Here is a 15,319-nt window from a genome sequence, read left to right on the forward strand (position 1 = left end):
AGGACCAAAAACTGATGAACAAAACTTGGGGAGAAAAAGAAAAATTCAGAGCAGAACTTGGTTATGATAAAAGTACTACTACTAGCACATTTGTGTTATCTTGCTTTATATCCCTCGTGTATAGTTGTTTGCATTGCGATTGTACAGAGCACGAAAAAGGTATAGATAAGTACTATCTACCTGAGATAGGTCTTTTTGTAAAGTAATTTTTTGCTGCTGCCCCACTTGCGCGACTTGCGCATTGAATAAGCATAGCAAAGTAGGTTACGCGAAATGTCAAAGTCAATGTCAATGTCAAATGATGGCGCATCGACTGTATTACACGTACGCATGTTGTGCTTTGTAAAATCTAGCTGAAGCTAAACTGTCTGCAAAATCAGTTGTTTTAATTATGTAAAATTCACTTCAAATAGACCTTATTGCCGATGTGGGATATAAAACAAATATTAACCTCCTTTACTCGGTCAATGGATACAAACTATCATCGCCTTGGTGATCTCGGGGCTACCATCTTCCCTCGCCTTGCGGTTCGGGAAGATAGTAGCACCGAGATCACCTCAGCGATGATAGTTTGCACCATTACCCTCGTAGTCGATTATTTGCTTACTAAGTCCTATCTTTATCCTACCAGCATATATCCAAGGACAATGCAAATTTGAAGCTGAGTGTCTCAAATATCTCTTTAATCTGTGAAAGGATCCCAGTTTTCACTGAAGTCATACATATGGGCCAGGGGCCCGTTCCTTGAAACAAACGACAAGACAGTCATAACTTTATCCGCCAACTACGGAGATGTCTCTGATCTTCCTAAACCGTTTCACGAATAGCTTACTAGTTAGTATCTTGTGAAAACGATACTATCGGCAAACTATCGGCGAGAAGAAGAGGAAAGTCATAGCCGTGGTCGCAATACCACTGGATTATAAAAACAGTAATTTGAGGAAATAAAAAAGATTGAAAATGATACCAAGAAATAAGAGATGCAATATAATTCAAATTTTGTGTAGATTATTCAATAGAAGTACTTGTAAAATATAGTTGTGAGTATTTCATTACATGACCGGTGAATCAGTTTTGTTCTTGAGATGGGTACCCCCAGGATATTTTTATTTGATAGTGTAAAAATACACCCTTATATTATTCTTAGAAAAAATACAATGTAAATTTGTGTTTAATGTTTTAGGCGTCAGCACATTATCAAAATTACAAAAATTCAACATTCCAAACATTAAAACATGTTTAAACTATTCAGTTTACACATTGAAGATAGAATTTATCTCGCAATTAATATGGGTCTGAAAACTAGAGAATACACTTCTGACTACCGTATTTGCCGGTGTAAAGGCCGCACCGCCGTATAGGCCGCACCCCCGATTTTGACATTTAAAAAAAAAAAAAAAAAAAAAAAAAAAAAAAAAAAAAAAAATCTTTTTTTGTTTTGTTTTGTTGTTGTTGTTGTTGTTTTGTTGCCGAAAACCCACGCGGGGAAGGACCTTCATTTAACATCGAGGTGCAGTTAAAGGCGCTGATTTGTGCTTGTAAACTTGTCACAAAATAATAGTAACAATGTCGTTTTTAGAAGAATGTGTAAGATCATTAATGTGAATTAAAAACAAAAGAGTACTAGGTCCTAGGATAGTACCTTGTGGTACACCATTTGTTATATAAAAAAAATTGAGGAATTATTATTATAAACTACATATTGAGATCTATTAGAAAGATTACTTTCAAACCAAGATGACAGACAAATTTTAGTGTTGTTGTAGTTTCCGAGTGGTGAGTCAACACTGATTACTGAGCTGGGAGACATTGCCAGGCATAGCGCCATAAATCAAAACTATAAAAAAAAAAAAAAAAAAAAAAAAAAAAAAAAAAAAAATCTTTTTTTTACTCTTTCGCCGCATAGGCCGCACCCCGACTTTTTGATATTTTTTCTTCCAAAAATACTGCGGCCTATACGCCGGCAAATACGGTATGGCTTGCCTGCCGTGGCAAATTATCCATCCCATTGAGGATATTATAATGTGGCAATAAACACATATAATCAGTTTAGTTGTGTGGAAAAAGCCTTTTTTTTCAAAAGATTTTCAGATATAAAAAACGATAACTCCCTGTCTAAGTGAATGTGCAGCCGGAGGATTTCTAGTCCTTTTTTGCCTGCCATAGTCTACCCAATAAATGACATGTGATGGCGCTACCCATCGACTAAAAAGTTATGACAGAGATATGATGGTGTCAGAGGGGTCATAACTACTTAGTCAGGATGTTGTCGTTGATCTTGGCAAAAAGGGCTTCGTGAAACATGTAGCAGAAAGTAGCTCACTAAAGCTGATTTAGTCAAGAAGTTAGACTTATGACGGTTTTGAGGAACGGGCTCGAGTATTCTACTGCACTAGTTTGGCCAGGGGGGATTAGACCTCCCTGCATGGTCACTGTCAGGTGGTTATCTCTTCAAATCAGCTCTCAATTAACATAATAAAAAGGAGACCATGGGGGACTAACGATCACTGCTCAAGCATTGTTTGCTATATAGAGGGCGCAAGTACAGTCAAACCTGTCCATAGCGACCACCCAAGGGAAACACAAATAGTGGCCATTGTAGACAGGTATGCCTTGTTGGCCATTTTGATTTTTAATTATAATTGATTGACAGCACTCGCAAGGCCTCAGCCAGTGTGCAAACAATTCTCCATGGCTTTAAAGGGGCTCAGTCGGGCAAAAAACGAGGCGGAGAGCCAAGCGATAAATCTAACATACAGTACGCAAGTATATTTTTAGGTGTTTAAAAATTAAATAAACAACGAGTTGAACGTTTTTTAGACTTTAAAACAAAAATGAAATGATTAAACATAATTTTTTCTCTTTGAAATTGTCTGGCATTTTTTTAAAAACCCATATCAAAAATTAAATGATATGAATGGTCGCGTTAGACAAGTGGTCATTGTGGACAGGTTTTTGACTACATGAAATCTCGTAGGGGGAAGGGGGGATTTAAGTGGTCGTTATGGACAGGTGGTCGTTAACACAGGTTTGACTGTAGGTATAAGTAGTGCAGTGGGGTTTTAACCGGACCCTGCGTCTTTTTAGCTCTCGAGTCACTAGCATGACACTAGCATTTTAGACTGAGGTTTAATTTGTTTTTCAGCTTTACATCTTGTTAAAACCACATGACAGACAAGTTTCTTCGAAAGAATGCTGTTGCGTTTTTAATGTACATGTTGTAGAATACCGTGCCGCCCCTGCTCCCTCAATGCATTGACCCCATGAAATGCCACTTTCAAATTTGACAAACCCGTTGTTCAGCATGATTTGTAATTTGTATCATCCTGTGGAAATAAAATGTTTGCAAGATGTCCTGCTTATCTCCATTCTATAATTGTAGAAACAGGCCAGAAAGTAATGTAGAGATGTACGCTTTTTACATTGTTGGAGCAATTCACATTTTGGATTCATGTGTTTTCCTTTCTGCAGAATTTTTTTGAAAATTATCACACCATTTAGAAGAGAAAAAAATGACAGTTGCACATTTCAATTATGCTCAGGTCATAATGATTCCATTCAAATTTAAAATTGTTTGTCAGCGGATTAGAGAGTATCAGTGACATTATTTTTTTTAAACACACACACTTTATGCAATCCTATGCAATATATGTGATTATATGTAACTGACTTATTGTCTCATGTATTTACACATAGATCTATGTGAGTGCTCAAGACAAGACATGACTCATGGTGAAAAATCATTACATCAGCATATTGTGAGTCACACATTTGCTCTTAATTCAAAATCTTGTTACCTCCATACACATGTACATGTACTGTATGTACAATTTTGGTGTACTTGAGTGTTAGGCTAAACAGGGTGTTTCAAAATATGCAAAGAAAGTTTTCAAAATTTTAAACAGTTTTTTACCATTATCAATTAAAGAGAAGGTTGAGTTGTGGGAAGAGGTGAAAAATAAATTGTGAGCATTATCATTCTTATTATGCAAGTATGGAAGAACATCAGATAAGACATGTTCCCTGAAAAGCATGGATACGTCGTATAATGAAGTATGAAACTCTTCATTCTTTATCATGTCATCTCTTCTTTCATTCGAATCATTATCACCATCGTCATCATTATCATCATTATCATCATCATCATCATCATTATCATCATCATCATCATCATCATCATCATCATCATCATCTTCATCATCATCATCATCATCCTCATCCTCATCTGCATCACCATCATCAAAATTTGTATTTTCAATTACCTATCCGTTTCTGCTTAATAAATGTGTTAATATATTTCATGAGTTTTGTCCGGGGCTGTCGTATTATCAAGCAATTTGCTTACAATGACAGTCCTTCTTCCGCAAATAATTTTATAATATTTGAGGAATTTTATTATTTATGACAGTTTATCATTTCGTTTTTAAATATAACAATTCATATATATATATATGTATTTGCTTACTTATGATTCATTGTCAGAAAATTACTTATTGTACTTTATAAGGCTGTGAAGGGTAGTCGAATGCTCGAGTACCCGCACGGTTGACAACTACTCGGGTACGATTTCTCGTACCCGAATATTCGGCCGCAAAAAAAAAAAAAAAAAACAACAAATGTCCAGGCCGACGCTTACCGGTGCCTGGGTGAGCGGCGGCCGCTGGCATGGTGCCGTCGGTAAAAATGTTTCCCAACTCAAGCACTGTCAAACTCACCACTCAGAAACTGGGACCAAATGTCTGGATTTCTGCTTGGACTTAGGGCGCGTTCATGCTTGATTTTGAAGGCAGAATGAGCGATTTGTAACGCTCATCGTAAACGCTCATCGTAATCGCAGTTCCACGGTGCACTGTTCATGCTCACTTCTCCAGGCAATTCTCCTTGGGTGGCCTTCAGCTGGATTCGCAAACCTGTGTGCGCATGCTACGTAGACCCACTAGAGGTCAGTGCGTTGACCCCATTTAAACGCGTTTACAAATTGTAAACGCATCTTTTTGTGAGTTTACGATCGGCGATCGTGATCGCCGTTTTTCGGTGATTCTACAAAAGTGAGCATGAACGCAATCGTGTTTTAAACTAAATGCGTAACAGATGCCTGATTCTGGCCGTCAAAATCAAGCATGAACGCGCCCTTGGAGGAAAATGGATTATTCTGCCATCTTTGGTTTTTAAAACAGCATTGTTCACTGTTATTATTATTATTAAATCGGCGCCTTCAACTGCAACTCAAAGTAAAATTGCATGCGTTTTCGGCGACAGAACTGGGATACTGCTCCAGTGGTATGTATGGTGGTGGCAAAAAAAAAAAAAAAAAAAAAAAAAAATTTAAATTAAAAAAAAATCAAAAAAAATTCATAAAAAAACATGGCGTCCGAATACTCAAGTATTCGCTTGTAAGCATGGGAGTGTACTCGGGTACGTCATTACACTGTTGTGCACAGCCTTAGTACTTTATATTATTATTGTTATCGAAAAACTGTATGCTTACATGAATGCAGAAGAAAATCAAATCAAATCAAATCAAAAATGAAACGAGGGTCTTGGCATCGTTTCGAACTAGAACTTGATAGAGAATCACAGAATGTTTTGTGTGTGGACCTATAGTCAAACTAGAATGATATAACTGGGCGGGGCTTAACGTGACCACACACTCATGAATGGCCGGCTGTCACGTCAACCGATCTCGTCAAAATCAGTTTTTTTATACATAACCAAACCCCAACATTTTGAAATATTTAAATTGGGTATAGGCATACATGTACAGACACTAACATGTTAAATCTGGACCCCCTTCCAAAAAAGTTAGTGTGGAACCTTGATTTTTGTAATACACAATTAATGATATTGTGAAGGGTCAAGCATAAGGAAATTAACTTATCTTGCTCATACAGTAATAAAATTCAAGTTTAAATATGCATAGAATGGATAGGAGTTACCTAGCTAGGCATACATTTATATTTATTTTTGTCCTTTTTAAAATAGATTTCTGCATTATTATACCGTAAGCCTAAACTTAATTGTTACTGTTGTCATTTGTGGGTGGAAAGTCGCTCTTTCAAATAACAGCAAAAATGTCGTATATAGGATATAAGTTTTCTTTTTCTTGAGGGGGGGGGGGGGTAATACAGATACAATGTACTGGTACTGTAATTCTACATTTGATTTTGAATCGAGGAAGACCAATGGAGGAATGTATTTGTTTTTAGTTTGTTCCTGTTTATCTATTTGGAGTACACTTGACACCATTCACCAATTACTATTTGGTCATCTTCATTTGTTTTTCCCTGCTTTATGCTTTGCATAACTGCACCATTAGCATTATACAAGTACATGTGGACTCTACCAGCTTGCATTCATATCATGCATATAATGTGCAGCTTGTAACAAGCTCAAATGTGTCCAGGATATCATTTATGGTAATAGATACGTCTTCAAAGTACTTCCTACCAGCAGCCTTCTAAATTTTCCCCAACGCAAACTGCGTGCCAAACAGATGTTTGTTTGGTCAAGGAAATATAGTGGGATTCACACACAGAAAAATATCTTCTTTTTTTGTGAGCGAATCTTAAAATTTCATTAAAAAGTGAGATCTTCTCACTAAAAGTGTGATTCTTTGGCCAAACGTTTTGTGTAAACAAAACAAGATAACAGCGCTTGTAAATTTTGGGTATTTATACAGAATATAATGTGACTTGTAACAAGTTTCCTTAGTTGCACAAAAGACAAACCATGCGATCAGAATTGACATCACAAGCAAATAATTCAATGTGAAAGTATCCTCATAAAGCATGACTAAGCATTCTAGGGGCCCTTCAGTATCAGGGTAAAATTATGCACATTATTTACTTAAATGTGTCACTAGTATTGCATATCTAGAAATGCAAAGAAAATATACATGAAGGCTACATGTATGTCTTTGTATCATGATAGTGCCTTGTTTCTGTTCTGTTTTTTCTTGCTCTGTTTTCTTCTTCCACCCAAATTTTGCGCATCACTTTTGGGCCCTATCGTGATTATCAACCTTCAAATTTTCTGAGCTTACAGATATGCATGTCTAGATGTGCAGAATAGCCGGGCAGCATAGCAATGAAATTGTGCATTTTGTGATAAAAGTACCAAATTTGGCACACAGGTAGATTAATATATTCTTAACAAAACATTAAATGTTGCCACTTTGGCCCATTGCACCCATTAACAAAATATAGCCCCTCTTCGACTTTTCCTGTATGCCTTGGTTGATATTGATATATTTTAGGAAATGTAAGTTAAATCAGATATGTTAAAATCATAATTTGATTTCCAAGTTCAATTGAAATTGTGGTTTTATTTCTTTGAAAGAATGCTTTGAAAAGTCATTGATATTGAAAATCTACTGTATAGCTCATACTGTACTTTGTACAACATGAGTTAAAAAATGCTCTCAAGACTAGGTTGTTTAAAAATTGCATTCAAGCTTTACTTTTACTTTTTGCAATTAATACTTTATTCTCCTGTTCTAATTGTTTAGTTATGTGGAGTTTGCTCAGTTATTGTTATGTAATATAATCATTAAAATGCTCGATCATTTCGAGAAAATGCCTGACTTGCATTGTAACTTAAGATTTCCCCACCAAAACGTAGTATGTCTGTTGGTTGTCCATAGAGCCAACAAAACTGTTATAGTAATACCGTCTGTTAGTATTTTAGACGAGTTTTTGCACTTGCCAATGATTACAACCACAGAAAGTTGACATTATTATTGCTATGCTTCTACTTGCTCGTGCCCTTCACACATCCCAATATATTATTATTAGTATGTTTAATAACATTTTCATACATTTTTCATAATGATCTACTCTTGAAATTGTTATAAATTATTGTGATTACTATCGGAGAATAAATTATACAAACACACATCAACACTGGCATGCACAGCTCAGCTGCGTGAGATTGACTGGAAGCGACTTGGTAACCAACTTTTCCAGAGTGCATGTGAAATGGGGCCTGAACTAACATACAGGTATTTTAAATTTATTGGCGATTGCAAAAATTCTTGTTCAATTTAATAGATATGTGGTCAGCAATATATATATAATGCACACTAGGCCTGTCTTCACTATCTCGAGATTGCCAAATATCCAGCTATTTGAATTATCCTGATCGCAACTATCCAGCTAATTTGCGTCTTCATCAGACCGAAGTAGCAATTAGCGGGATATTTGGTCGGGATTGTCATCCCAAGATATCTTGGGATAGTTTGCAAAATATCCCACTATTTGGCAAAATATCCAGCTATTTGTCTGGTGCGTTTCCACCAGACCGAAGACTCGCACTATGCCCTAACGCTGAGCAAAATATCTCGAGCTAATTTCTCAAGGTCGAGTTTCAAGTTTTGACATCGAATCTCGAACTGATGAAGATGCGATTTGTAACTTCGGGATTATTTACCAAATCAGAAATAGCGGGCTATTTGGCAATCTCAAGATGATGAAGTCCGCGCCTACTGACAAACTTTCTTTGATATTGTTTTGAGAAATTTTCATGACTTTAACTCTTTATGGTCTATTTTCTTTAGGTTGTGGTTTTATTGGGAGGAACTTAGTCCACTATTTGGTGAGCAAAGACTTAGCAGCAAAGGCAAGTATAGCTATTAAATCATCAATGAACATCCTTTTTTTTTTAAAGTAAAAAGATATACGGTATTTGCCAGGCGATAAGGCGGCAGCACCGCGTAGGTTGCACCCCAAACTTTGACATTTCGTAGAGAAAAAAAAAATGGAAAGGAAAAAACACCAAATAGACCAAACAAAATAATCATAATTTTCTTGTAGAACATTTTTTTTTCTACAAACTGATACCAAATTCATCAATATTCTTATAAACTTTACAGGAAGTTTACCTAAAAAATGAATCCAATTTAGCAGATCTTCATTGATTTTTAAGCTAGTACTATATTGCAGACAGATTTGGTATCGTACATATACCCCTACGACGATGTGCAGTGTAAAACAAAATTGCGACTTCGGCTGGATGTACATTTGCGTTGCATGCGCGGCAGCTCCATATTCTGGTCCCTTCTTTTACTTTTTGGTGATGCAATGGTACGGACTTAGATCTAGATCTACCGATAGATTTTGTTAGAAAAATAAGTTATGCAGTATATTTTCATCTTCATGTCAACAATGCAACATAAAATTGTCGGTAAGATGTGTGGAGTTATTCTAGAAATGTCCTGTACCATTGTATAGTCATTGTAGTTCCATATGTATGCCTGGATGTGCTGTTTTGACCGCTAAATTTTTAGTTGTTGCGCAAAGGCTGCACCCAGACTTTTTGATATTTTTTCTTCCCAAAATAACAGGCCTTATTAAACAGAGCTGCCAACCTTGTGCGACCAAAAAAAGGAATCATGATGGCAAAAAAAGGAATTTTTATGTTCACACTCACGAGCTAGACCGCTCTTGTTGCTATGGTAAAGCTTGAATGAGCTAGATCACTCCTGTTGCTGGGGTACCAAAGGTCAGCGGGTCAAATGTTTTGTGCAGAATTTAAAACCGAATGGAGTGCCTCATCCTCTGCTATAATTTATTTTTGTCGTTCTATCATTTTTTCCCTATTTTTCCGATATTATCCTTTGTTTTTCCATCTTTCATCTTCCTTTCTATCTTTTAATTTTTAATTTTCTATTATTTACCATTTTCTCTCTATGTCTTTCCTTATTTTAGTCTTTGTTTTTCCTTTCACTTATGTTATTCTTCTTTTATTATTCTATCATTTTTCCCCCTTTCTATCTTTCATCATGTTATTCTTTGTCCTCATTCTATCATTTTCTCTTTCTGTTTTTCTTATGTTATGACTGATCTCTGAGAAGTGACTAACTTTTGTTTTTAAGTGGCCCTAACATTGTGGAATGTGGAGCTGTGGCGCTTATCAAATATCTTTTGGATTGGATTGGATTATTCTTTGATTTTCCATCTTTCATCTTCTCTTCTAGCTTTCGATTATCTGTTCTTTATCATTTTCTCCTTTTGTCTTTCCTTGTGTTATCCTTTGTTTCTACCTTCTATCACCTTCTCTTATGTTATTCTTTGTTTTTATCATTCTATCACTTTCTCTATCTGGTTTTCCTTTAATATGTTATTCTTTGTTCCTTCCTTCTATCGCCATCTCTTATGTTATTTATTGATTTTATCATTCCTACCACTTTCTTTTTCTGTCTTTACTTATGTTATTCTTTTTTCCTTCCTTTTATCACCTTCTCTCATGTTATTTATTGTTTTTATCATTCTATCATTTCTTTCCTTAGATTATTCTCTATTTGTATTCGTGTACTGTAATCTCTTTCTCTCTTTCATTACTTTCCCGCCAAAAACACGCACACTACCGGTTGAAGTTGCTTCCTGGCAAGGTTTATGTTCACACTGCACGCTAGATCGGTCTGGGGCAATCAAGGAAGTGAACCGGTCCAGAAGATCGCTTCCTGGACCGCTTGTCTGTTCACACTCACAGTTAGACCGATCTAGCCTGGATCAGTCTAGGAAGTGAGTGAGAACGGGGTCTGATCAACACCCCTTTCTAACTCACTTCGCTGGACCGATCCAGAGGTACGGTTCGTTTGGTTTCACACTTATCGTAATTTTTTAACATGATGGGACACGTTATGCCATAGCAACAGGAACGGTTTCTGTTACTATGGCATAACATAATAGCATGTATATACGGCGGTCCGTAAGTCATGGTTTTGTTTTGTTTCCATCACAAAATTACTATTTGTTTTTTATTTTTATCTTTCCCTTTCTTATTCTATATCTTTACCATTCTATCAACTTCTCCTACTATCTTTCCTTATGATTTTCTTTGTTTTTCCTTTTATCATTTTCTCCTTCTGTTTTACTTACGTTTTTCTGTGTTTTCCATTTTCATCCTCTCTTTTTCCTTTCCATTTGCTATTCTTTACCATTTTCTCTTTCTGTCTTTCCTTATGTAATTCTTTTTTTTCCTGTTATCTACTCATGTTATCCTTTGTTTTCATCATTCTATCATTTTTTCTTTATATCTTTCCTTATGTTATTGATTGTTTTCCTTCTATTATTTTCTATTTCTGTTTTTACTTTATGTCATATTTTGTTTTTCCATCTTTCATCCTCTCTTCTATCTTTCAATTTTCTATTCCTTATCATTTTCTCTTTCTGCCTCTCCTTATGTTATTCTATGTTTTTCCTTCTATCATCTCTTTTGTTATTCTTTGTTTTTCCTTCTATCATCTCCTTGTCTATAATCCCTCCCTATGCTATTCATCCTCTTAACGCTCTGAATATTCTCTTCTCTACTTGCATTTTCTTATGTTTTTTTTTCTTCCCCTCTATCATCTTCTGTTTCTATCTTTCCTTTGTTATTCTTTATCTTTCTATCATCTTCTGTTTCTACCTTTACTTATAAATGTTATTCTCTGTTTTTATTTACTGTAAGCTCTCTCTTTTTAATTGCTTTCCTGCCAAAACGCACTAACTTCCGGTTGCAGTATGATTCCTGGCACATTTTGGTCTCACACTGCATGTTAGAGCGGTCTGGAGCGGTCTAGGAAGCAAACGGGTTCAGCAGAGTGCTTCCAAACACGATTGTGCTTTCACACTCACAGTTAGACCGATCTAACGTAGACAGGATGAGGGAGAAAGGGGTCTTATTATCCCCTCGCTGACGAAGTCGGAGGGGATATAGTAATGCTGCCGTCTGTTCTTCCGTGCGTGCGTCCGTCCGTGTGTCCGTCCGTTCGTAACAAATTTGGTTTCCGATCGATAACTTCAGTAATGTTTGACGGATTTTAATGAAATTTGATATGAAGGTACATGATATCAAAATACAGGCTAAGTTCGATTTTGGATTATGTAGGTCAAAGGTAATAGCTCATTAAATATGCGGAAAAATACACATCTGGTTTCTGATCGATAACTTTAGTAATGTTTGATGGATTTTAATGAAAGTTGATGCAAAGGTACATGATATCAAAATACAGGCTAACTTCGATTTTGGATTATGTAGGTCAAAGGTCATAGCTCATTAAATATGCGGAAAAATACACATCTGGTTTCTGATCGATAACTTTAGTAATGTTTGACGGATTTTAATGAAAGTTGATGCAAAGGTACATGATATCAAAATACAGGCTAAGTTCGATTTCAGAGTATGTGGGTCAAAGGTCAAAGCTCATTAAATATGCGAATCTGGTTTCCATTCGATAACTTGAGTAATGTTTGACGAATTTTAATGAAATTTAATATGAAGGTACATGGTATCAAAATACATGTACAGCCTAAGTTCGATTTCTGAGTAAGTAGGTCAAAGGTAAAAGGTCATAGCTCATTAAATATGCAAAAACACCTACCAGTAATTATATAAGTGAAAATGTGGTTAACTTCCTTGCCTAGTAATATAATGGTATAGTCCAATGGAGGTAACTTGTTCTGAAGTATATAGGCCATTTGTACCCTGCGAGGGGATGCTACGCTTTGCGTTGACTTGTTTTGTCATGATTAGCGTTCAGAAGTGCCTTGAGAAATGTTTATCATGCCAGATCCATACAATTTCCATGCTATGATAGGCAACAATTTTGACATGTTCAATGATCCACAACTTTGCAAATTTGATAAAGCAAATGACTGATAGTATACATAAGAATTTGTCATAAGCATCTTAAAGGGACTGGGTAACATTGTAAAGATGAGAGAAAGTGGTGCTAAGGTATTGTGCTAAGGTGCTAATGCAATTAAACATCTGTTAAATGATTGCCTGTCCCAAGACGCCTTCCTGATCAGGAATCGGTTTCATTATCATTATCTTAACAGGGTGAAAAAAGAGATCCCAAAATCAGGTAATTGGGCAGTCTAAACAGAAGGATATATCCCGGAACCAACTATGGCTTTTTCCTCAAACATCAACGTTTATAGTGTCAGGATAATTTTACTAGGGGCATTGCTGGCAAGTCAGCAAACTATGCATGATTATCCAATATCCATTGTTCTAAGGTAAATCTACCCTGTTTCATAAACCTTCTTATCAATGTCAAATTGCTTTCAGCCATTCAAATGCAATTATTTTATTAGCATATAGTCTGCTGTTGAAACGGGGACCAGGCTGTTCTTGAAAATTATAAAAATAGCTGAATGCATCATACCACCCTCCTGACCATAAAAGGTCTGTTGTTTATATACTGAAAAAACAGATTAAACTTAATGTTTCAAATACCAATTAGGTCTACACAAATCTGGTTGATTTTACCATGTGTTCCCGCAGAGGTTTGTAAAGGATATATCCCGGAACCAACTTTATTCCGGTTAAAATATTGACATCACCCTGGGTAAATTTACACAAATTCTGGTATTTTTCTTTTGATAGACAATTAACAGCAACATTATGTTTTTGTGTTCTTCGTTACTCATCAAGAATGAAATGTGGACTGGTTGAATTTGGGTCTTTTTTGTAATACTTTTAGATGTACGCTTCGATTTATCACATCCTCAAGTAACATTACACAGGACTAATCAATTTTTCACAAAATTAAAAAACTAAAAATAACCTTGTAAAGGGTGTATATAATTCAGTTAACTGTACATGGCTGCCAGTGTAATTGGATGAGGCAGTTGGGGAGGGAGAGGGGGGGGGGGGGGCAAAGCTACAGGAATGGAACCTTGAAGTTTTTTATGTATAGTAATAGTATGTGGGCCAACACTGCCTGCAAAATATCATGAAAACGGTTTTGTTGCTTTAATGGTGTGATAAGTTACCACATGTACATGCAGTGGTATATAGTTTGATAGATCTACTCGCCTGATGCCTGTGTGCCATGCAGTTACATATGGGTACGCCGTTTGCTGTACGCTCTGAGTTTATTAAAACTTGAATTTCTGTCAAGAGGTTGCAGGTTGGAATCCCAGCCTGTCACAAATGTCCTTTTGCAGGATATTGATCCACATTACACTCTCAACCAATAACTAGCTATTATGTGTACCAGCTGACATATAAAATTGCTTTGAATGTTAGACCATGTTGAGGCTAGTATTATTACATCATGAACATAGCTAGCGGTACAGCTGGTGGTGGTGTTGTTGTTATTCTTATTAATATTTTTCCCATCTTCATGTAGATCCGCGTGGCTGACAAAACACCCCCTCAGATGGCATGGATGAATGACAAACACAAGGTAGGGACTATTTCATGTGTCATGCATATAAATGATCTTCATAATAATTATAGTATTAGTCTGGATATATAGCTGTTCATACATCTACAATGTTATTAAGTGCTATACAGAAAATCCTTTTTCATGCATTACTAAATATTGAATATAGGACATTTTCTTCTTCTTCTTGGGAAACCCAAGGTTGGATTCTAAACAAAGTGTGTAGGAGTCACCTGCAGGAAATGGAGATTTAAAAAACATTAAAAGTGAAAAGGATGATGCTTACATTAATAAATGAGTTAGGGTTAAACAACACAATAGACTCCGAAGTGCTTTGGAATTCACTATTAAAAAATGGAGGAGATATAATTTTGTTTGCAAAATACCCATTACCTTTAAGATAAAGAAGAAAAAAGAAAACTGTAGGTAAAAAATAGTCAGAGATGAGGACATGGCAGCTTACATTGTTACTGCTTGGAATGGCATGATATTCTCAACTAGGAAGGAAGAAAGAAAAAATAAGAATGTTTGTGGAATCTGAGAAGGAAATGTGTATAGTTTATGATTAAATATGAATATTTTGAGCTGTAAATCACTTCATGATGCAGAATGTAAACCAAGAAGTTTGTCTTCCTCATTCAGAAACGTTCATATTGCACAAGATAACCTATTAGGGAAAAAACAGTATAAGATAATAAAAGTTGAGGGATTTACATTATGAAAGAGCTGTCTGAAAGTAGGCCTAATTAGTTCTATTGATGCTCTGAAAGAGTCCATAGTGAACCTAGGAAAATTCTATGTGTCGAAGGTTTTTTGTTCATTTGTAAACTTCAGTGGTCCCAGAACAATTTCAGCTTTGTTGCCCAAGGGGCAACTTTGAGCAATTTGCGTAATTTTGATTACTAATCAACAAAAACCTTAAATGGAAAATGTGAATGAAATTCAATCAAAGTGCAGGTGCAAGAAAGGGTGTCTTATATTTCTCTGTATTGTCTCAAACAAGGATGTATATTATCAAGTTCTACTGATGGCAGGACAATATACCTATGTAAGTCTCTTAACATCCCCTATCATTGCCTGGACTGAAAATGGTGACAGATGTTGTTTTTCTATGAATAAACTGTGCACTGATTTCTTTTTTTTGAAAGAGAACAGTTTAGCCTG

The 15,319-nt window shown here is 35.9% G+C and overlaps 1 protein-coding gene across 1 annotated transcript in view; it reads left to right on the plus strand.

The window, feature by feature from the left end:
* LOC587197 (probable dTDP-glucose 4,6-dehydratase) overlaps nt 1-15,319 on the plus strand; it is a 45,745-nt gene that overhangs the window by 5,700 nt on the left and 24,726 nt on the right. Inside the window, exons 2-3 of the mRNA XM_031000544.1 lie at nt 8,555-8,616; nt 14,120-14,176. Coding sequence (XP_030856404.1) covers nt 8,555-8,616; nt 14,120-14,176 — 119 coding nt within the window. The remainder of the gene's footprint in view (nt 1-8,554; nt 8,617-14,119; nt 14,177-15,319) is intronic.

This window comes from Strongylocentrotus purpuratus, unplaced genomic scaffold (genome assembly GCF_000002235.5).
Source record: "Strongylocentrotus purpuratus isolate Spur 01 unplaced genomic scaffold, Spur_5.0 spur5_scaffold_6, whole genome shotgun sequence".
Lineage (NCBI taxonomy): Eukaryota > Metazoa > Echinodermata > Echinoidea > Camarodonta > Strongylocentrotidae > Strongylocentrotus > Strongylocentrotus purpuratus.